At 55.6% G+C, this 23,455-nt stretch overlaps 3 protein-coding genes across 6 annotated transcripts in view; all 3 read left to right on the top strand.

Annotated features, from left to right (window-relative positions):
• SLC13A3 (solute carrier family 13 (sodium-dependent dicarboxylate transporter), member 3) overlaps window positions 1-12,840 on the top strand; it is a 50,879-nt gene extending 38,039 nt beyond the window's left edge. For 2 of the 4 annotated variants that reach the window (XM_012728274.1, XM_004687447.2), the window contains 3 exons: window positions 1,761-1,922; window positions 3,566-3,703; window positions 4,234-7,914. In XM_012728274.1, coding sequence (XP_012583728.1) covers window positions 1,761-1,922; window positions 3,566-3,703; window positions 4,234-4,410 — 477 coding nt within the window. In that variant the 3' untranslated portion in view covers window positions 4,411-7,914. Of the gene's footprint in view, window positions 1-1,760; window positions 1,923-3,565; window positions 3,704-4,233; window positions 7,915-12,409 lie in introns of those variants that run through there. The other 2 variants (XM_012728273.1, XM_012728272.1) reach the window with 1 other exon arrangement.
• Window positions 12,841-13,534: 694 nt separating this feature from the next.
• Window positions 13,535-15,977, top strand: OCSTAMP (osteoclast stimulatory transmembrane protein). Its single transcript, XM_012728276.1, has one exon. It carries the CDS (start codon window positions 15,047-15,049, stop codon window positions 15,440-15,442), a length of 396 nt encoding a protein of 131 aa, XP_012583730.1. The 5' UTR covers window positions 13,535-15,046; the 3' UTR covers window positions 15,443-15,977.
• Window positions 15,978-20,468: 4,491 nt separating this feature from the next.
• Window positions 20,469-23,455, top strand: part of LOC101625414 (thyrotropin-releasing hormone receptor-like) — a 4,044-nt gene continuing 1,057 nt past the window's right edge. The window contains 3 exon segments of the mRNA XM_012728130.1: window positions 20,469-20,628; window positions 20,631-21,247; window positions 21,930-22,020. Of these exon segments, the coding sequence (XP_012583584.1) occupies window positions 20,469-20,628; window positions 20,631-21,247; window positions 21,930-22,020 (868 nt within the window).

Genomic DNA, 23,455 nt, shown 5'->3' with positions numbered 1-23,455 from the left:
AAAAAAAGTACAAAATGATGTAAAAATAAACTTTTGTAATACATAAATAAATAAATAATTTTTTTCATTGTTCATTAAATTAAATTGGCAAGTGTAATGTTTTATGTATGTAGAAATAGTATGCTGTATTCTAGAATCCATTATGAAATGTTAAGTTCTAGATACGCAGGGAACTTTCTGTTAAGCATAAAAGAAATGCATAGTCTTAGTGGTAAACTGCTTTGGCACTAGAAGACATTGGGTTGGTAGAAAGTGTGATGAAAAGTGTGGTAACCTAGCCCTGATTCCAAAGGTTAGAAGACTGGATCAGCTCAAAAGCCAGATTGTTGTTGAGAAAACCATCCGGCCACAGGAAGCGCCCCTGTGCTGTAGGGCGGCTCTGCTGAAAGGCACCACCAGGGGGTAGCATAGAGCTCAATCTGCTCTATGGCTGTGCCTCTTTGGGATAATCAAAGTGCGTTGAATTCTGGGGGTTGAAGGGTACATTTGATGGCAGGAGGTCGGACGTAGGGGAGAGTTTGCATGTGATACTGGTAAATAAAGTAATTCCTGGAGAGTATGGAGATAATTCTGCAAAGTTGATGGCCGTTGGGGTCTGGGGCCAGGGAAGGAACTGAAGGAACTTCTGACCTTTCCTTGCTCTGTCAGAGAGAAGCACAGCCAGTCCTGGGCATGTTCTTTTTCTTTATTTATATTTATGCATACAAGAACTGGGGTGCAGGTCACAGATGCAGGGGGTGGCGGATGGTGAGAGGATTCAGCAGAGTGTGGGGAACAGAACAGGCTGATTGACCGAAATACACTGCTGAGGGGAGCGGTGGGCGGGTCAGGAGAGGTCTACTGTGCCCTGTGGGTCACCTCCCTGGCCAGAGATCGAACTCGTGCTGCAGACAGCTCCACAGTGCTGTGTTTTAACCCGTTGTGCCACCAGGGAGAGCCCTCTGGGCATGTTCTTGAGAGGCACAGTGGCAGAGGGTTTGTCCAGGGGAGGGTGCTGTCCACCTTCCAGGATGGCTGGGAGGCGGCAAGGAGGTCATCAGGCAGGATTCTGAAGCTAATGAATAGTAATGATACATTATCGAGAATGTTACTATTTGTGTTGAAATAGTGTAACGTTAATATTGCTGTTGTAATAACCATCCTTATCGCTGGTCACCAGTATCTTGACTACCGATGATCATATTGACGGTGTTGCATCTGCTATCCACCCTCCACATGTTTTGTGCCACATAGGCTCTATATTGTAATCCTAACTGCCACATATCTCATACAAGAATAAGTTTGGTATTTTGTACGAATACATGTGTTCTCACTGTAGCTTTCTCCTGAAATCAGCAACACGTCAGAGGAAGGAGACGTGTGAATTGTAGGTGACCGTCCCCAGGAAAGGCGGTCAGTCCACGACTATTGATCCGGCAGCCCACAGATCTGTGCACCTGCTCACCCTTAGAATCTGGAAATGGCGTCCACGGATGCTGGGGGGCGCCCCTCTGTGGGAGGGATCGGAAGGCTTAGCACGGAGGCGCAGGCCTGTCTTCCACTCCGGGTAGAGCCAAATGCATGATTTGGAGAAACGATTCTTCTAGGGGTCTGACCCTGGGCCTGTCCAAAGGCGGAGAGGCCGCTGGATTCCGGAACGTGTGACCTTGGGCGGCCACTGCGCCCCCTGTCGGTGAGGGTCGGCATGTCACTCCCGGCCAGGACCCCCAACCCCCTGGGCCCTGCGCTGGGGTGTGAAGAGGTGTGCTTGCCCCCCACAGGAGTCGGGGCTATCTGCGTGGATCGGCGGGCAGCTGCACCCCCTGGAGAATGTGCCCCCCGCGCTGGCCGTGCTGCTCATCACCGTGGTCATCGCCTTCTTCACCGAATTTGCCAGCAACACGGCCACGATCATCATCTTCCTGCCGGTCCTGGCAGAGCTGGTGAGCGTCCTGGGGGGCGGGGGAAGAGGGGCGCCCGCCCCCAGGCGGCTCCTGGAGCCCCCTGGGAGCTGGGAGTCACTGCTTCTTCCAAAACTCATGGAAGCCGCAGAGGCAGGATTTTTTTTTTTAATGCTGGTATCTTTCTTCAAGAAATGCATGAAATAGTAGTTATTTTCCAGGTGCTCCTTAGGTGAGTTTTCTAGGAAGAGACAAATTGCTGGAGAGGACTCTGTCAATGGCTGAGACGCTCTGGGTGCCCTGATGGCTGCTGGCGCACGCGGGCCGTGTCCGGCCTTAGCTCTTGGCCAGCAGGGCTGCCTTGACCTTCTGTGTCTTTGCAACGTCAGTTTCGTCTGACCCATTCCTAGCACTGCACTCCCCACTTGAGATCACAGCATTTCCAAGTCACCCTTCCAAGTGGACCAATGGATACCCCAAAGGTCGCTGGGGGGAGGGTGCTACCTCCTCTTGCAGGGGCCTGCAGCTGAGAGTGGGCCACAGGGGTGCCTGGGGCAGGAGGGCGGCCCGGCCTGGCCTGCAGGGACTGCTTTTGCTGGAGCAGACACTGGCAGAGGCTACTTTCTACAAAACGCTGCTTGTCATCCAACATCACACAAAGGGGTGGGGGGAGACTTTAGGGATTTTTTTTTTTTTGATTTATTTATTTATGCATACAGAACTGGGTTATAGGCCAGAGACTCAGGGGCGGCGAAAGACTTCACCAGAGACAGAATGGGGAGCAGAACAGGCAGATCGACGAAGTACACTGCTGAGGGGAGCAGCGGGCGGGTCAGGAGAGGTCTGCCGCGCCATGTGGTTCACCTCCGGGGCAGGCGGGAATCGAACTCATGTGGAAGTGGTTTCAGCTTCTTAGTGCTGTGCTTTAACCCACTGCGCCACTAGGGAGGGCCTAGGGATTTTTGAGAAAATTTCCATGCTTTGGGTTGCAAAATTTCCTGAAAGGACCGAGAAGGCCCATCTGAAGTAAAACGCCAGAGAAATGAGCCGCACGAACTGTGGTGACCAGGCGCTGGGGAGAGAGGCCGACCCACGGCCTGCCAACTGGGGCCTGCCACAGACGCCTGGGCCCTGTGCGGGTGCTCTCCGCTCTTATCGCTGACATCCATGCGGCCTCCCCCAGGTGCCTGGAGGCCGGCTGCTGGGTGGGGAGCAGCACCCACAGGGGCTTGAGATTTGAGTGCGGCCTCAGCTGGGAAGCCAGGTCAGCAGCAGCTGCTGCGCCGGGGGCCTTGTTAGAAATGCCAAGTCGTGGGGCCACCCTGCCTGCCGGGCCAGCAATTCTGGGTGAGGAGTGCCCACAGCTGTGCTTCAACAAGCTCTCCAGCTGATGCCCCTGAGTCAGGGGAGGGTTCTAGATGAGTCTGGGTCGGTGTCCCCGCCCGTTCCCCTCGGATGAAGCGCAGTGGCTCAGGGGGGCACGAGCCTCGGGCATGCATCTCCTGTGCTGTGGCCTGCTCAAGTCTGTCTTCTGTCTCCGCTGCCCTGGAGACCCCGTGCGCACATCCCCAGGGCGTCTCCGCCCCTGTCTTCCATCATTCCCACTGTCCTCTGCCTCTGCCTCTGTGTCACGGCCTGCCACTGTCCGGGACGCCTCGTGACTGCTCCGCCATCTCCCTCGCCAGGCCATCCGCCTGAGGGTGCACCCTCTCTATCTCATGATTCCCGGCACCGTGGGGTCCTCCTACGCCTTCATGCTCCCAGTGTCGACGCCCCCCAACTCCATCGCCTTCGCCTCCGGACACTTGCTGGTGAAAGACATGGTGAGTCTGGGCACTTTCTAGCCGGGGCCCAGAGAAGGAGGTGGACACCAGCTGGTGGGCAAGGCCCCCAGGCGGGGCCTCTGTGTCCCCTCACCACCCCCCATTTCTGAATTGGTCCTTCTGAGTGGGACCAGGAGATACATTTGCACAGTCTGGCGGGGAGGCGAGACGCTTTCAGAACACACTGCCTAGTGACCGCTTCCTCGGTAGGCTTCGGGGATCGAGACCCCTCTCCACTGGCCACGCGTCTTTCCCGTCTGTGTGGCCAGCTGCCTGGCAGTGTCCAGCGTCTTTCGGAGAGAAGCACAGCAGACCGCACCCTAGGTGTGCTGCCGGGCTGATGCCATGGCCCGGTGGCTACTGCAAGGATGAAGCAGAAGCCCCAGAAACCACTTGAGGGATGGGACATGGGGTCAGCCTGGGGCAGGGCAAAGATGGGGGGCTTCGTGTCGAAGCTGAGATGGCAAGCGAGTGACTTCCTGTCTCTGACCTTGGGCTTGTCCCACCTCGGGGGCTGGCTTCTGTTTCAGGCACGGACAGGCCTCCTGATGAACCTGATGGGCGTCCTGCTGCTCAGCTTGGCCATCAATACTTGGGCACAGGCCATCTTTCAGCTGGGCACCTTCCCAGACTGGGCCGACAGCCACTCGGCCAACGTCACAGCACTGCCGTCCACCTGGGCCAACGACACCTTTCGGACCCTCTGAGTCCCGTCGGGGACACTCTTAGGGCGGGCGGGGCCCGCCCGGAGGCCTTCGCCATCAGCCGCCTCTGGGGCCCACAGGACGGTCAGGCAGCCCTCTCTGTGATCCAGTTTGCAGCAAGCGAGGGTGACCCCCAGGGGTTCTCAGTCTCATATCTAGGGCACCGGCTCCTCCTCTCTCCTGCAGTTCAGGGCCCGGATTTCTCCCAGACCTGCTGCCGGGGAGACAAGCTCCTTTATCTCTGAGCTGTCCTGTGGTTAGGATGCCATGTGGCCATAATAAGCGAATCTGCAATGGCGTTTGTCTGGACGGCTGGGGTGGGGGGGCCGTTCTAGGGGCAAAGCTGACATCCCCCACAGCCAGCACCCCACCAGGATGCCCTCTGGAGGAACCAGTTTCCTCAGAGAGGCGTTAGCAGCTGTGGTGCTGCAGTGCAGCTGTGCCAGCTGATCACAGCTGGGCGGTGTGCCACCTACTCCGTGCCCACTGGTGACTGTTATCCCTGCTGTCACCCTGCAGCCAGAGCCACTTTCAGTCCCGGGACAGGAAGTGACAGAGGACTCCCCAGAGCTGCGGGGGGGGGGGGGGGGATAGGCAGAAGCTCCCTGCTGTTTCTCTGGGTTCTGAGCACACCAGGGGGTTCTCAAAACCCAGCTGACACCACTGCTCATGCTTTTAGGATTTTCCCGTTTATTCCGATTCAGTCTGGCCATACTCCTGGAACCAGGCCAGGAGCCTTCTGCTATGGGGATCTTGGTGGCTGCAGTTGCCTCTGGTTCCGGGGACTGGTCCCCGCCTCCCAGCGCCCCCTCCCCCGCAGTGGTAAGCATGTCAGATTCCCCAAAGCACAGTTTTTCAGAGGTGGGAGAAGAGTCAAAAGCCAAATTGGGGACTTAGAAATACCTCAGGCTGGCAAAAGATAGCCATCCTCTCCCACGGGGGCAAGCCGAGGCTTCCCCTGAGCCTGGGCTGGTGGGGCTGGCCGGGAGGATGTAGTCCTTCCTGGCTTCCCCAGGGACCGCACCAGACGGGGCCAGTGGCCCTCAGGAGGGGTCTGGCCACTGAGTGGCCGGTGCACCCAGCGACAGAACAGGCGCCGCCCAAGGGGCCTAGCCTCAGCTCCCCTTCCTAGGCCTCTGAGGGAGGGGTGCCTGGGAGGTGGTGCCCAGGCTCTGCGTTTGTTCTGGGCAAAGCGCCAGTGAATGGTGATGTTTCCCTGACGAGGGTGGGGGAAGGAGGAAGGACAGGCCCCCCCAGTTGGAAGATGAGCCCCACTTCCTTCCCACGCAAGTGCTTCAGTATTTAGCCCTTGGGAATTGAGGGGTGGCCTCCTGTGGGAGTGGAGGAAGGAGAAGTCCATCCTCAGAGAAGCCCAGGGGACGTGTCACCAGATGAATTATGATTTCAAATACCGATTGAAAATGCTACGCAATAAAGAATGTTAATCACCGCCGGGCCTGGCGGTTATTTGCCTTTCTGGACACACTGCCAAGCCCCAAGTTTCTGAGGTGGGGATTCCACACCAGTGGGCTCCCGACATCACTTCTTTACTGCTGTCTCCTTTCTGTGCTGCTGACGCAAACTCTCCCGCCTCAGGGCCTTTGCACATGCTCTCCCCGTTCCCTTACCGCTTTGCTTCCAAATATGTGCCCGTCGCATTCTGTTCCAGTTTCTGCTCAAATGTCACATTCGGGGAGGAACTTCCTCAAGCATCTGACTTACAGTATCACCCTTGTCACTCTCCTTCCCCTTACCCGCTGCACATTCTTCTTAGTATTAGTCAGGACACTGTATTATTTACTTTATTGCCTACTAATTTCCCTCTAGAATATAAACTGACTGAAATACAAGCTTTGTTTTGTCCAGTGCTATAACTCTGGTGCTTAGGATAGCCTCTAGCTTGTACAAGGTTCCAGTAAATATTTGTTAAATGAATCCAGGCCGGGATTTTTAAGAAAGCAGTGTCACGCTCTGATCTAGGATCTGCTTAATTCATTCTTTTCTTGTTTATTCATTCTCCCACTTATTTATTTAATGTCATCTATTTAGAACCTGTTAGGTGCTGGCTCACTGTGCCCACAACATGGAACTTGTATTCGAGCCAAGGCAGGAGGCAGATAAACAAATTAAATGCCTGGGTCATAATGTGAGCTTAGAGGAAAATGAGGCTGGCTGATGTGACAAACTGACTCAGAGGCTATTTTAGCTGGTGGTCAGGGAGGGCTTCTCTGAGGAGGCGGCACTGGACTGAAACTGGAAAGAATCAGCCATGTGCCCATGTGGTGTGGGAGGAAGGGTGCTGGCTGGGGTGGTGCAGTCATTGGCCACACACCCAGGACTCATGTCTGGGATATAGAGGAGCCGGAAGCCAGGAGAATAGTTATAAAGCAAAACACCCATTGGAGGGGCCTCTGGCTACATAACAAAGCAGCCTCACCGCACCTGCAACACAGCTCTTGGTAGCTCCGGTCTCTGCACTTGGATGAGGGTCTCAGCTCTCCATGTGCGACCAGGGCGCTCAGTGGGAGCTGGACTGTCCACAGTGGCTGTGGCCCACAGTGGCTGTGGGGTCACATGGGTTATCCAAGAGTGAATCTCTCCAGGTGACAGTGGGCTTCTCGGAAGGCAAAAGCTGATCTCTTGGGCTCCTGAATACCTGGGTTAGGGGTCCAAGAGAATCAATTCAACCACATTGCATTGGTCAACATTCCAAGATTAGGCTAACTCAAGGGAGGGCAATAAGATGACCATCCTGGCCAGGAAGGAGAAGATGGAACAAAAGATGACGAAGCCACTCTGAAAAGAAATCTTTCCGTGGCCAGCAGCTTTATAGAGACGCCCAAACCCGTGTGTAATCAGGTAACTGCAAGTTCAAATAAGAATCATGCCCATCAGAAGGGCAAAGAACTAGATAAGAGCACGGGAACAGAGCCCTCGTCTCTGCCGGGGTCTTGAAACTGTCGCCATCAGCCATTTGCAAGCTTTTGGGGGATTCAATACCTGAAATCCTAAAATCCTCTTATCCTGCTCCTGTATTTATGTCCCAGCAAAACGATCCCCTGGGTGAAGAATGCTCGTGCCACTGCTGTTTGAGGGGCTAAGTGCGGGAGTGTGATGGGGTAATAGCATTCTGCAGGAAGCACGCTGAAACCAGGGCCGTGGAGTAAGGGTACAGTCCGTGCATCAAACACACAGAGTGGGCGGCAGAGGAATGGAGGCACACCCAAGGCGCTTGAATCTGACTCCTGAGCTGCGTGGTCTGGAAGTACACTCTCAGCTTTAGTGACTGCAGGTTCTGTGGGGTAGAAATTTCTGTGATGAGGGCAATGGTCTGTATCTACCTCATCCACTAGAGTAGTGGCTAGCTTTGACTACTGACATCTGAAACGTAGCCAGTCTGAACTGACATGTGCTGTATTAAAAATACTGGATTTTAGGCCCTCCCTGGTGGCGCAGCGGGTTAAAGCACAGCACTGAGAATCTTAAGCCACTTCCGCATGAGTTCGATCCCCGCCTGCCCCGGAGGTGATCACATGGCGTGGCAGACCTCTCCTGACCCGTCCGCTGCTCCCCTCAGCACGGTACTTTGTCAATCTGCCTGTTCTGCTCCCCACTCTGTCTCTGGTGAATCCTCTCACTCTCCACATCTCTGGCCTGTACCCCAGTTCTGTACGAATAAATAAAATTAAAAAAAAAAACCACTGGATTTTGACAACTGAAGATGAAAAAATGAATGTAAAATACCCTTCAATAATCTTTATATCGATGACATGTTAGGTAATGTGTTAGCTATGTGAGGCAGAACAAAATATTTTATTAAAGTTAACTTCAGTGGTTCAAGTGGCTACTAGAAAATTTGGAACAGCTGTATTTCTGTTTCTACTGGACAGTGCCGTCCACTGGCTTGCTGGGTCTAGTCACCCAGTCAACCCACAGTCAACCCCGCTGGGCAGGGACAACACCCGCCCACAGTAGCGTGCAGTCCCGTGGGGCCTCGGCGGCGGCCGACTGCAGCTCCGAAGGCTGCCACTTCCCTCCCTGCTCTGTCTTATGGCTCTGAATCCTCCCTCAAGTTCCCCTCCATGAAGCTGCACCTATATTTGGAGACCCAGAAGGCTCTCCCGGAAGTTGTGGGCCTTGCTATCGGCAGAAGGGACTGCCTTTGTGTGCTGGGAAAGCCGGACGGCCTCTGCCCGTTCCCCTGTACTCTCTCACCTCCTGGCCCTCACCCCACCCCCCAGGGTCCCTGAGACAATGGCACATACTGTCCTCAACCTACCCGCCCCCCGCTGCCTATGCAGAAACTAGGCCAGTTCTGGGTCTTCCAGGACTCCCCTCCTCTCATAGTGCCCCAAGTTGCCTGTGTGGAGGGACCAGGGAGTTGGCCCTGAGCACGCTATGGAGGTGTGGGCCAGCAGCCGAGGGCAAGGGTGGCAACAGTTAGCTGGCATCCCCGGGCTGTTGTGTACATTACCTCACTCACCCTCAAACAACCCTGAGAAGAGGGGTAGCAGTCTCCTCATTGGAGCCATGCACACACACGCTCAGAGAGGGACAGCGTCCTGCCCAAGGTCACACAGCACAGTAAACACCAGCACAGGTCAAGTCCAGATCAGCTGCCTCCAGCCCAGGGCCCCTGCGGTGCAGAGGAACAGCTGGGTGCCCCCTTGCACCCCGCAGAGGTGACTCGGTGGTCCTCGAGTAGGCTTTGGCCTGTTGAGGTTGGTCTACATGACGGTCTTTCCTTTCTTTTCTTTTTTTCAATTTTGACTTTAAAAACTTGGAGGCCTTTGAATAAAAATGGGAACAACTGGTCCCTTTGGAAAACTGGAAAATCTGGGGCTGTCCGGCCTCCTTTCAGCCCTCACTGGCAGCAAAGTAGCCGATTTCCGGTGCCACAGGCCTGCGCCTGGCTCGCCTGGCTCGCCGCTGCTCCCCACCCCCCGCCTGAGGTGCGGGCACCTCCTGCTCCGGTCTGTACCGTGCGCCCCTTTCTTGGCAGTCGCGGCAGCTTCGGGGGAGGCTCATGATTTGGGAAGGGCGCTAACCCCCAAGGCCACAGGAGTTTATTCGGTGTATGACAGTGAGAATGCCACTTTCCCGTTTTCCCGTCAGCTACCCTCTCTCAGACCCCAGCAAGTGACCCAGGCAAGATGTCCTCCCTAGCCCCTGGCGGGCCCCCCCACCCCCGCAGCTCTGGAGCGTGGGCCATAGTGACTCATCTCCCCCTTAGGAGCTGATGGCTCGGTCAAGGGGCTGAGTCTCAGTTGTTTTCACAGCTGAAGAATAGAACAATGACTGCCCGCAATGACTGCCGGGCAGTGAGTTTGCAGAGCGGTTCGGAAGCACTCCTGAAGCGAGTAAGTGCGAGGTAAATGCTGTTATTTCTGCTCTTTAGTAGGAGGAGGAAACAGACTAATAATACCAGCGTCTGTGAGTAATAGTAACGGCTGTGGGGGGGGAGGTCTCGTCTCTCAAGGCTGCACAGCTGTGACTTGAAGCCAGGCAGGTCCCCTTTAGACAGAGAGCCTCAGAGTTCCTGCCCTCCCTCCCCCGCCACCTAGAGTTAGGGACCAGGCCCCAGTGGGGCCTACACTTTGCAAGGGGGGGCAGGGCTGGCAAGCAGGGTGCTGGTCCCAGCACCACCCCTAAAGTTGGATGGCTTTGCAGAGCCTCAGTTTCTGCTCTGTAAAATGGGGCCAGCTCCACTCCCTGCAGTGAGCGCCAGAGGCTGCAGGCAGCAGGCGCTTCCTCTCCTCCCACACCTCTGCACCCTGAGGCTGGAGGCTGGGGAAGAGGCAGCTGTCCAACCCCCAGGGCACGCCTTGCAGAGGATTATTAAAGGGTGGAAAAGCAGAAGTGGCCAAGTCCTGGAGGACACAGCTCCCCAGAGGACACACTTCCTGTCTTCCGGCCATTGCTGCCTGGACCCCCACCCAGACAGAGGCTGTTCAGAGGCATGAGGGCACCCCGGGAGGCGGCTGAGCAGATCTGCAGGGCCTGGTAGGTCCGGTGCCTGGCCTGGGGGCCACAGTGGTCAGCGGGTGGGCGAGAGGGGCGTGCGCCTCGGGCTCTGCCATCCCCGGTTGTATGACCCTGGGTCAGCCCTCACCTCTTTGAGCCTCAGTTTCCCCATCCGTGAAGCAAGAGTAATAACGTCTGTGAGTATCAGCTGCTTTCCCGTCCTTCCGACTGGGCCCGGCCGTGACACTCCCCCCTGGCCGCTTTCCTGTCTAGCTGTCACCGACCGTTTCCATGTTGCAAACACCAGTTCTCGAGTGGACGGGCTTTAGTCCCAAACTCAGGTGCCTGCAGAGGAAGGAAGGGGAGGCCCCTGGTGAGTGGGGGGTACTTCAGCCGTGCACCCTGTTTAGGGGAGCAGTGGACACTCAGCCCCACATTCTGCCACAAAGGTGGGGGCTCCTTGAACCTAGGTCCTCCAGTTTTTAAGAAAAACTGGAAATGTGGATTTTAAGATAAAAATCCCTGATTTCCAAATGGAGGCAGCTAACACACCGCACGCAGAACCTTGGCTGTGGCCTCTGCTCGGCCCAGCCGGCCTCACCCACCTCAGCTCCCCTCTGTGCGCTAGTTCCCCCGACTCCCCATTTCCTTTGGGTTGGGGGGGCAGACCTCAGGGCTTTACTCCTTCTGTTGGGGTGCCCAATCTCCCTCCCACACTAAGAGCTGATGTTTGTCCTCCCAGCCCACACTTGAATGCCACCTCTTCCAGGTAGACTTCCTGGCTCTCCAGGTAAAGTTTAGTTCCTCTCCTCTTACTCTGCCCTGGCCCAGGGGGTCCCACTGAGGGGTCTTCTTTAATGGCATTAAGCTCCAATTAACTGGTGTCTTTTCTCAGTCAGGCCGTGGAAAGACAGGCAAGTGTCTATAGACATGACTTAATTCATCTTGATAGTCACAGGGGTCAACACAGAGCTGGTGTAAAGAGAATGGCGTGAATGTTTACATCATCATCATCAACAATAGAATTTGTTCAGGGTCCCTCTCTGTGCCAGACTCTGTCTAGTGCCTTCACCTTCATTACTCCGTGTTGTCACAGGGCCACTGTACACAGGATCCGTATTAATCAGGACCTGTTTAATTGTGCCAGAGATTCATTTCACACTGACTTAAGGGAAAACGTTCTCTGTCCTTGCTGCAGCATGAGCCAGCGCAGACCCGGCTTCGGGTGTGGCCTGATCCAGGCCCGCCCGGGGTCCCTCTGATGCTCTAGCTCTGTTTCTTAGCTCTGTCTTCCTGAGTTCTCTTCATGCCAGGCAGACTCACACTACGTGGGGGACCCCAAAGCTCCCAGCATCTCTCTCCAGAGGAGGTGTCCTTCCCCACTGTTCCAGCAAATCAGCTCTCATTGGTCCAGCATGGGGGAGGTGCCAGTCCCTGGCTCAAGGAAGATGGCAGAACTCAGGGGGGTTGTCTGTACCCAGCAAGGGGACAGCCTCCCCAAGAAGAGTCCTATTAGTCCCTATAACCACACCAGCTGCCCTGTGACATCAGGGGGTCCTCAGTGCTTTCCCTAGCTCATTTCTTCTCCCACTGTCCTGGCCAGCTACTTACGCCTTCTTCTTTGTCTATAACTCCTGCCCCGCCAGCATCTTCACCGTCAGTGCTGATCTCACTTCCTGGTGCCCTGCGCAAACAAGCAGTTTTGCTACAGTAGACAAACATGTATGAAGGGTCTGCCACTCGCCAGACACTATTCTACGCAGTTGAGATATAGAAAAGGGACCCGGCCCCTGGTAGAACAGATGCTCCAGTGACAGATACAAATTGTCAGTGTCTCATCACCAACATCCGACACATGCCCGGACACAGGACCCGACGAGCGATGCACTCACTGTACCATTTTCCAGAGGAGAAAACTGAAGCACAGAGAGGGTAGGAAACTTAACCATGGTCACACAGTCGGTCAGCAGGGCACAGGACTGGAGCCCAAGCAGCTGCTAGAGCTTCTGACAGCGCTTCTCCGATCTCCTCGGCCCAGGTGGAGTTTCTGGCATGCGGAGCTCTGCAAGGCCCTGGCCCTGCTGCAGGATGCCTTAGTCGCCTTCTCCCGGCCTGTCCCAGCCGGCCGTGGCCAGCTGCTGACCCAGCTTCTCCTGTGCGGATCCCTGGCTGCTGCGGCCACAGGTCTGGCCCACCACTGGGTGGTGTCCTTCCCGTTTTATCCCCTGGGGCCCTCGGCCGTGGCGGCTGCTGTCTGCGGCTCCCTGCTGTCCCTGGGCCTGGTGCTGGTACACCCTGCCCGCTGCCTGCTTGCGCTCAGTGTGCCCGCCCTGTGCATGGCCCAGGGCCGCTGCCTGCTCCTGTCCTGCAGCACGGCCATCCTGGCTGACACCGTGGTGCCCAGCGTCCTGGCCAACTTGGGTGCAGCTGGGCAGGTGCTGAGGTGCATCACTGAGGGCTCCCTGGAGAGTCTACTCAACACCACTCACCACCTGCAAACGGCGTCCAGGGCTCTGGGCCCCAGGGACCACGTGGGCAACAAGCGCCTGACGTTCCAGGCCCAGGGCAATGGCTCTGCCCTCTGGCTGCACATGCTCAAGGTCACTCAGCAGGTCCAGGAGGACTTCTCTAGCCTGGAGTCCCTGGCCCTGGGGGCAGCAAGGGGGACCCAGTGGGTGTTCACGGGGCTCTTTATGCTGGGCCTCCCACTGGACTCGGCCTGGTACCTTTATCGCTACCTGACCGACCTGCAGTTCGATAATACCTATGCCACAAGGCAGCTGTACCGGCACCTGGCAGAGGCCCAGATCACGCACCTGGTGGCCTCTCCGCCAGCCTGGCTGCTCCCGGCTACCCAGCCGAGGCTGTCCCGGTGGGAGCTGCTAAGGTGTCTCCTGAAGCTGCGTCTGCTCGCTCTGCTCCTGGTGGCCACAGCGATGATGGTGGCCACAGACCACATGGCCTTCCTCCTGGCCCAGGCGACCGTGGACTGGGCTCAGAAGCTGCCCGCTGTACCCATCACACTCACAGCTGAGTATAATGTAAGTGCCATTGTGGGATTCTGGGAAGGGGAAGAGTTGGTGAAACCCTTGACTCAAACTGGAGTTTCCTCCCCACCTAGTCAAGCAACCGGGATAAGCGGGGACCCTGGTGCATCAGCAGATGAGTTCATTTCACACCCACAACAGCCAGAAGATGTGGGTTCTGGGTCCATCCCCCCCACCCATGCAGGTGAGGACGCTGACACCCAGAGATGTCACAATAAGCTGCCCGCCCCCACAAGGTTGCACGTCACACGAGGTAACACATCCTTGCCTCAGTTTCCTCTTGTGCAAATTGGATCAATCCCCCTTGCCCCTCAAAGTCATTTTGTCTTAAAATGTGTATCTCTGAAGGTGTTTGGTGAGCTCCCTGGCACCTACGAGATGCTCAGTAGTTTAGTAAACATTCAGCAGCGTCTCTCTGTATACCTCTACGTCAAGAGTCCACCCAGGGCCAAGTCCTGTTTTTGCAAATTAAGTTTCATTTGTTTATAATTAAGTTTTATTTACTTAGTAAGAGCCATTTGTGTGTGTTCTCCGTGGCTGCTCGGTGAAGACAAGCCTGGGTGGTTATAGCAGGCTGTCGGCCCACAAAGTCTAAAATCCTTACTATTCTAATAGTGAGAGCTTAGATATTTATCTTAGATATTTACTGCCGAGGTAACATGGGCTATATTTACAAGCTGATCAAGATTTATGGTTTTCAATCCTTTCTGTTACCGCAAATCTTTTTTAGTTTTAATGGTGAGCTCTCACACAGCAGCCAGTGACCCTGGGCTGATAATAACTAGTATTTACTGAGTACTTGTTATATAAGAGAATGTGGTCTCCAGACAGCACAAAATCAATTTAGGTTTAAATTTAAACCGAACCTTTAAAAAAATGAAGTAGATTGGACTAGGAATACAGGAATGTATGCGAGTAAATCATCAGTGACAGTTGTATGGATTATTTTATGCATTCTTTCCTCAATCACACCGTAATCCGTGGAGAGAATGTGCCAGAAGACGCACTTCCCCTCGGGCAGAGAGCGCGACAGGCAGCGTCTGCAGTGTGTGTCACCTGGTTCCTGGGTCTCATGGTGTCTAAAGTGTCCCTTGACCTTGAGTCACAGCGTTATTCTGTGTATTCTAGGGACGGGGAAGCTGTTAAGACACAACATCTTGTCATTTAGAGTTTTAACTATGTACACGTAAAAGCGTTCACCTATTTAACATGGATGTAGCTCATCAAGTCTTTCTCATTGTGGAGAAAAAGAAAAATAATAAAGTCAATTCGGGAAGATTCCCTAAAGAACATCTCAAGTATTCGCTAAGGAGGGCTCCCCAGGTAAACACCCCTCCGGTGGGCGCGTTTTCCTGAAAGCATTCTGTTCAGCGAGAGCAATGATACAAATCGCATTTTCATGGTGTTTGCATTTCACCAAAAGCCCCGCTCCAGACACCTGACCTCATTTGACCCTCTGCAACCCCCAGAAGGCAAGGGTTGCTTCTGTCCCCATTTTGCAGACAACTGCAGGGAAAGTTGAGTTTGCCTGGCCTAGCCGGCACCTGCAGGTGCGGGACTGGGGGGCGCGGCCGGAGTCCAGGTGCTGATTGGCCTTTTTCTCCTTTTTGAAGGCCGTGTACACGGTCATGGACTTCCTCCCCTTCCTCTTCAACCAGCCGCCCCTGGAGAGCACCTTCCTCTCCGCGCGCAAGTTCCGGTGGGAGGTCCGCCTCACTTCCCCCCGCTGCCCTCTGCTGCCCGCCCGGTACCCGTACTGGGCCACGGCCCTGGCTGTGGGAGTGCTGCAGCTGGTGGCCGGCTCCACCGTGCTCCTGGAGACCTACGCGCGCCGCCTGCGACACACCATCGCCGCCTCCTTCTTCCCGGACCAGGAGGCACTGAGGACCCGCCACCTTCTGGCCCGGCTCCAGCGAAGATACGACAGGGACCACCGAGGCCAGCAGCCGCCCTTGGGAGCCCCCCAGCTCCCGACCCCTGGGGCCTGCCAGCAGGCACCCCCAAGTGCTGGCAGCTCCCTTTGAAGAACAGAGAGCAGCGGGGCGGTGGAGAAAGCCCCGCGGTGTCCTGCTGAGTGGTCACCCAGCCCCTCCTGCTGCTTTCCTGTGTGGCCCTGGGCGAGCTGCTTCACCTCTCTGAGTCTGCGTCTTCATAAGGAGGCTGGGTGGCAATCGCTGTACCTACAATTCACACAGAAATTGGGGAGGGTGGAGAGATGCTGGGCAAGGTGGGCCTTGCTGTAGGCGAAGGCAGGGAAGGGTGGAGCAGCTGGCTCGCCCGGGAGGCCACCAGGGCTCTCTCTGCCCCAGTGCCTTTACCTGGTGGAGCAGACTTGGCATCAAGAATATGTCTGGGCAGCCGCTCCTCGGCCCACCTGTGCCTATACAGGTGCTTCTTCCCACCCGCTCTCTCCCTCTGCAGGGCAGCAGCCACCTGCTTGCCCAGGACCTGCACCATGCCGGGACTTCTCTGCTCTGGCCTCCCTCAGTGGAGGCCACACTCCTAAAACCACCCGCCTAGCCACCATGCAGGCCTCTCCCGGCAAGCCTGTCCCTTTCGGGGCAGCTCTTCCTGCCCACGTGCACCTCACCAAGTGTCTTTCTCTCTCCTGTCTCTTTCTAATAAGCTCCCTCTTTAAAAAAAAAAAAATGTTTGAACCCTCTGGAACTTGTTTTTATGCTCCTGAACCCTCTGACTTAGTTATGACAGCTTAACATCTCTGTGGATATACATGTGTGTTTATATGCAGCCTTCAGCTGTCCATGGGACCTGGCTCCCAGGAAGCAGCGTAGGCAGAGAGAGACTGGCAGACACTGAGTGTCTGCTTCCTCCCACATCCAGATCTCACCCAGGCTCCTGGGATGGTGGAACCCCATCACCCCGGGCCCCAGAGACTCCTGCAAATGCCATTTTCTGCTTTCCAATCTCTGTCCTGTGGAAAGACATGCCAAAACTATGCCTTTGAAATTGTTTTTTGAGTTCCACCCACAGGAAAATCACTTTACCTTTGCAGAGAAGAATAAAGATGTATACACATGCCCAGTGGAAATAAAAATTGAGTGGAAAACGCGGTTGTTAAGTTGCACAACGTAGCTAGATATTTTCTACACCACCCACCCTGTTCTAGTTTAGACTCTGGTGTTTAAAAAATCACATATTGTACAAAGTGGACAACATAAGAAAATTTTAAAAGTCCAGTCCCAAAAATCACACTGTTGTTTACATTGCTAAAAGTGGTTATCTGTTTTGCCTTTTAATCATTGATATTAAATTTGATATTGTAGTCAGAACACCATGTATATGCTACACATCTTTAAATTTCTCTTGGGATTCTGATGTCTTATATCATTCATATTTTTAAACGTACCATGTGGTTTTGGACAGATGTATATTAGCTAATAGTTGTGTGCAGAGATCTATAAATGCTAGTTAAATCTCTTAATTGCATAGTTAAAAAAAAAAAAAAAGCCCTAGTTGGGACAGAACAAATTGAAAAGGAGAGTGGGTCAGGGGTCACTGCCCTGGAGATGGACAGGTGTCAGGCAGGGCAGAGATAAGGAAAGAAAGAGGGGTCCCCAGGAGGTGTCACTGCCTGGAGGAGTGGGGTGTTACCCCACTTAGGGATTTCTTTTTTTTTTTTTTTAATTTATTTATTTGTGCATACAGAACTGGGGTACAGGCCAGAGGCTCAGGGGCGGTGAGAGGCTTCACCAGAGACAGAGTGGGGAGCAGAACAGGCAGATCTACGAAGTCCACTGCTGAGGGGAGCAGCAGGCGGGTCAGGAGAGGTCTGCTGCGCCATGTGGTCACCTCCGGGGCAGGCGGGAATCGAACCCATGCGGAAGCGGCTTTAGATTCTCAGTGCTGTGCTTTAACCCGCTGCGCCACCAGGGAGGGCCGACTTAGGGATTTCTTAAGGAACCCAGTAAAAGTAAAATGACCCTCTTGGTTTCTGTTGCTGCAAAGTATTTGTTTGACAGCCAGGCAGGACTCCGAGGGGCCCGCCCACAGGACGCCCTGCGGGGCACACTTGCTGGGGGGCCGGGGGCTCACCGGTGCAGTGCCAACCCGGGGCTCCCAGGCCAGGTGACTGGGTGTGCAGAAGGACGGAGCAGAGACCCCGGCACCCCTCCTCCCCTAGCCCCCAGCTCTGAGGAGCTTTTAGGCTGAGTCAGCTGGGTGAGCCGGGCCAGCGCCAGCCGCTTTCTCACCAGCTCCCAGGAGCTGGTGCTTGTGGGTGGCTGGGGACCTCCGGGGTCACCCACAACACGCACCCACAAGTGCTGCCTTTCCCACAAAGCTGCTTGTTTGTTCAGCGGTGATTCATCCACACATTTTTTTCCTTGTTAAATTGCACAAGTGATACATGAGTCCTCTTCAGAATGTCACCGATAATAATAGCCGGTGTTTGCGGGGCCACAGGAGGTATTGGGGTGTGCACAAAATGCTTAACAACTGCTAAAAATAAATGCAGGCTCCCTTGTGTGTGGTGTCAGCTGATTTCTGTGGCACAAACCCTTCCACCGGCAGTTGCAAACCACCACGGGATGTCTCTGGATGGGCTGGGAGGAGCGTCCCCAGCCTCGGTCACGGCTGCACGGGCTGCTCAGCCACCATCAGGTGCCCAAAACCCCACTAAAATCTTCCTGTGCATCATCTTAATTAAACCTCAAGTATACGAGCTAGAGGGTATTATTGCTGAGCTGAAAAACGGAGACTCAGAGAGGTGAAGTCTTTTGCTTCAAGTCACATCATTAACAGAAAAGCTGTAGCAGCAGGATTTAAGCCCAAGTCATGTGACACGAAGAGCCCATGGGCTTAACTGTCCTCTTCAGTAAGGGGAAAGTCCACCTGCATTCTGTTTTTTTTTTTTTTTTAAGATTTATTTATTTATGCACACAGAACTGGGTACAGGTCAGAGGTGCAGGGGTGGTGAGAGGCTTCCCCAGAGACAGAGTGGGGAGCAGAACAGGCAGATCGACGAAGCATACTACTGAGGGGAGCAGCGGGCGGGTCAGGAGAGGTCTGCCGCGCCATGTGGGTCAGCTCCGGGGGCAGGGATTGAGCTCATGCTGCAGTGGCTTTAGCTTCTTGGTAACCCGCTGCGCCACCAGGGAGGGCTGCATTCTGTTTTTCTTTTCATTTATTCTTTATTTACAACACTGAATAGAATCTGGAAGAATATCTTTACCCGGCCACGCCACCACCTACTGTCCAGCCACATCTATCCCAGACCCCCAGCCTTCTCTCCCCCTTCCCTTCCCTCCCTTCCCTCCTGGTGACCCCATGCTGCTGCCAGAGTCTAAGGGTTTGGTTTGTTCACTTGCTGTTGGGTGAAGTTCCCATGGACCACCGCCCTGTTTGCCTCCTCACCCAGCAGACGGGCAATTCCCAGAAGGTGACCAGAGGTGGGCACCATCCCGGTATCTGTCCATGCGAGTTGGATATGCGCACAGAATGCAGAAATGGGAATATATCCTGCTGCATTTTAAATGATGGTGCAGCTCTGCAGCTTCCTTGTTTACTCCACCTATTTAGCAAGTGTCCACAGATGCATGAGAATGAGCACCCTCAACGGCTAGCAGAGCCTCCTCTCTGCCAGCAGCAGCAGCCCCGTACCCCCTCCCCACCACCCCTCAGGCCCACAATAGCCCTGGCTCTGAAGTCTGTGTTGGGCTGGAAGCGTCCAGTGCAGAGCTAAGCAATTCATACGGATTTTCCTTAAGTCACTCATGAAACCCTCCCTAGGACTCTCTGAGGTGACTTCGGTTGTTATCAGCATTCAACTGCACAGATGGAAACAGTTACTGTATGTCCACGTATTCCCAGAGAGCACAAGAGATCATCGGGTACAGCAGCCAATTGTTACGATGACATCTGCTGCGCGCAGGCGCAGAGCAAGGCTCTGGGGAAGCCACCCTGAAGCGGTGGCCTCACCTGCGGGGAGCTTCTTTCAGTGCAGAAACAAGTTCTTTCATTCACTCAATACCACCATGCCCCTTTTAGGGCAGATACAGAGCTAAAGACTGCTAACCCCTGTGTGCTGAGGGGGCGGCACCATCTTAGAGCCGTGAGAAGGCCTGTGGGAAGGCGCCGAACACGAGTCAAGAAAGTATAGGTAGGTCTTAGTGAGGAGGTAGAGAACCCCGGAGAGTAAGCAGGAGAGAGCGCAGAGCAAGAGACAGGCGTTTAAGAGGAGACAGGGCCATCCTTAGTCTGGATGGGCGACGCCTCCTCTTCCCCAGGGCTGGGGCCTCAGGAGCCACTCGCCAATGGCCGGGCTAAGGCGGAAACAGGTGCGTTTCCTGAATAGGGTCGGAAGCTGGGGTCGCTGACTCCTCCCCCCTTGCGGAAGTGCTGCCCCTGGAGACCTGCGGGGGTTGGGGGGTGGGGGAGAGTGAGCAGGAGGGAAGGGAGGGAGCAGAAACCCAAGGCCAAGGAGGGGGAGCAGAGGCCAGGCGTCCCGGCGTCCCGGCGTCCCGGCGTCCCGGCGTCCCGGCGTCCCGCTTCCTTTGAGCACCCCTGCGTCCCCCTGCCCCGGCCCGGAACGCCCAGGCTGTGGAGCTGGTGGGGAAGAACTGGGCGCTGGGCTGTGGCCACCACATCAGCCAAGCGTCTGGGACTGGCAGCAGAGGGGTCGCTGAACCCCGAGGTGGAGAGCCAACCGCCCGCGCTGCGCCCCACCCGCTGGGCTTGGGCTTCAGACTCCCGGGGACCTGCAGAGGGCGGGAGCAGCCTGCCCTGGAGGAGGCGGCTCTCGGGTTCTCAGACCCGGGTCTGAGCTCAACTCTGCAGCCCAGACACGCCCTGGCAGCAAACCCCGTGCCGGGAGAGATCGCTCCAATTCAAGCAAAAAGGCCGCGCGCGCTCCCCTGATTCCTCCTCACGGTCGCCAGCGCCCGCGCCACGCCTGTGAGATCTCCCGGAGCTGGAGAACCAGTTCAGCTGGCGTCTGCTGTGGGACCCGCGGCTTCCCGCAAAGAGAGCACCCCAAAAGCCCCACGAAGTCATCTGTGCAGTAAGTCCCCAACGCGCTGCTGCCTGGGGCGCATGGAGAACCCCACCGAGCACCCTGAGCAAGCGAACTCGTCGGAACTGGGCATCATGCCCCGGCCTCCCGTGGCAGTACAAGCGGTGACCTTGACCCTGATACCCCTCGTGTGCGCCGTGGGTGTGGCGGGCAACGTTATAGTGGTCCTGGTGGTGGTCCTGGCCGCCACATGGCCACACCCACCAACTGTTACCTGGTGAGCCTGGCCGCCGCCCACCGGCTGGTGCTCCTGACAGCGGGAGTGCCCACCGTGGCTGAGGCGGCGTCCACCCGGGTTTGGGTCTTCGGCCACGCAGGCTGCCTGGGCATCACCTATCTGCAGTACGTGGGCATCAACGCGTCCTCAGGTTCCATCACCGCGTTCACCGTGGAGCACCACCTCGCCCTCTGCCTTCCGCTGCGCGCCCAGGCTCTGTGCGCCGTGGCGCGGGCCGAGCGCGTCTCGGCGTTGGCGTGGATGGGCACGGGTGCCTACCGCGTGCTCTGGCTCTTCCTGGCAGACACGCGCAAGGAGGCGTAAGCCGACGGCGTGCAGGTGCAGTGTGGCTACCGTGTGTTGCGCGCGGTCTACCTGCCCGTCCACTTTCTGGACTTCGCACTTTGCTATGCGCCACCGGCTTCTACTCACTCAAAGCACTGCGTGCTCTTCGCGGGGCCGCTGCCACCTGCACACCTGGGACGCGCCTCCGACTCCAGCTCCGTGCACCAGGGCGGCCCCGCAGGCCGATTACGCTTCTCCTCCTGGAGCAAGAGAGGCGCCCTCAACTCCCGGAAGCAGGTAGGGACCCCAACCTCACCAGGACCCCAGTATTGAGCTGGCAGATTGATGGACCTTTCTGGAGTCAGCCCTCTTAAGTTCAAATCCTTGTTGTACCATTGCCTGGGCTGGTGCTGGAAGACACGGCTGGCACTTTTCTGAGCCTCAGTTTCCTCTTCTGTCATGTGGGGGGCGACAGTGCTTACCACTGCAGAAATGAGATTAACCATGTAGGGTCTTTCACCCATTGCTTGTGACAGACTCAATGTGCAGTTAGTGTGTCAGGGAGGAGCGACGCCTCGCCAGCCTGCTTTCTCTTCCAGGGAAGCCAGGGTTCAGATAGGTGAAGTGATTCCCCCAAGTCCACGCCACTCCCTCTGGCACTGACGATGCCTCAGTGGGTGGAGAGCCAGGGAGCCCAGGAGGGCGGTGGGCTGTGCTGAGTTGGGAGAGACCCAGCGTTTATTGAGCACTTACTGGGTCCTTGATTCCGCGACTGGTCCTGATACTATTTTTATGGGTAAGGAAACATATTCAGAAGGGTCAAGGGAAAGTTCCGGTGACAGTTGGGGCGGGACCCCAAGTGTAAGGGGACCTGAATCCTGCACACACACTTGCAGGGCCACCTCCCTAGGTTCTCCAGGAACACAGCTAGGGGAGCCCTCTCTGGGCCTAACTGGCTGTGTCCCCCCATCCCCGCCAGGCAGCCCCACCTTGTAGGAGGAGGAGGGCAGACACCTCCCCATCTGAGTCACTGCTGACCCAGGAGGGAACCATCTGTGCCATCTCCCTGGGTGGGTGCACTGTTGGGGGCTCATCCAGCCCCCCAAACAGCAGGTCCAGCCTACTGGCCCGCACCTTAGCACAAGACAGTTTTAGAAGGTGGAGGGAGGCAGGGTGCAGGCTGAGCAGGTTTGATTCTTCACCTCTGGCTGTTGGTCCATCACCACCTTGGGCTCCAGACAACAGCTCATCCTTCCATCACCTGCTTACTACTCACCGTCCCCTCAGGCTCAGCCCAGAAGGGCCGGGATCAAGCCCCACCTGACCTGAGCAGTGGGTAGCTCTAACTGTCAGCCTTGGTATTGTGTGGCTTGGGGTCCATCACTTTACCTCCCTGAGCCTTCATTTCCTCCTCTGTGAAAGGAGAATTGTTACAGGACGCTCCTACTCAGTGAATGGTGGTGAGAGCCAGGAACTTGGCATATAATAAATGTCCAATATGGGGACCTATTGTTAATGTTTCTTGGAGCAGTGATGTCTTTTTCGGTAGTGGGGAGTGGACCAGAGCTCCCTTTCATGCCCGGGAGAGCCTTAGAGAATGCAATGTACAGTTGCCTCAGGAAAGAGGCATTTGATGAAAGCAGGACACAGGAGTGCAAGGTGGGGATCAATCAGAGCGGCGGAGGGCTCATCGGCGCTGGCACTCGCTGGACACTTGCTTTATGCCGGTCACTGGTCTATACACCTTACACACTATATTGAATTTTTATAAGTAAATCTTGCTTTTTCCTTTTTTCCTTTTAAGATTTATTTATTTGTGCATACAGAACTGGGGTACAGGCCAGAGACTCAGGGGCGGTGAGAGGCTTCACCAGAGACAGCGTGGGGAGCAGAACAGGCAGATGGACAAAGTACACCGCTGAGGGGAGCAGCCGGCGGGTCAGGAGAGGTCCATGTGGGTCAGCACCGGGGCAGGCGGGGATCAAACTTGCAGTGAAGCTGCTGTGACCAGCTTGCAGCGCTGCGTCCTAACCTGTGCACCACCAGGGAGGGCCAGTATATTGATTTTTTCTAGCAACTCTATGATGCCTTTACTTGAGGTTATCAACTTAGTTTGACAGGTGATAAACCTCCATCAAACGGGCTTTCCAAGGCTTCAGAACTTGTTAGCCCCAGGCAGCCTGGTTCCAGAGCCCCTGGCCCTATGCAGTAGCCATCACCCTAATGATCCTGACACAAAATGGAATCTGAATGTGGTAAAATGAGGCTGCCTAGGGCAGTCCGGAGGTTTCACGGTTCCTGGACTGGTTTGTTGACTTAGGGCAAGGGCTCTTTGGAGCGATCATGCTTAGGAACTAAATTCACGGACTCTGAGGAGCCGTCCTGCCCTCTGTGAGAAAGTTGTCTTACGTTCTTTGGAGCTATTGACCATACCCAGGGTCCGCTGGGCAGAATCAATGCCAGGACTGTTCAAGCAACTTCAGCTCTGGTAAAAGAACCTTCGCC

The sequence above is a fragment of the Condylura cristata genome, unplaced genomic scaffold (genome assembly GCF_000260355.1).
Source record: "Condylura cristata isolate star-nosed mole 26May11 unplaced genomic scaffold, ConCri1.0 scaffold00022, whole genome shotgun sequence".
In the NCBI taxonomy this organism is placed as follows: domain Eukaryota; kingdom Metazoa; phylum Chordata; class Mammalia; order Eulipotyphla; family Talpidae; genus Condylura; species Condylura cristata.
The sequence above is the reverse complement of the archived record's forward strand: the minus strand, read 5'-3'. Positions and strand labels throughout refer to the sequence as shown.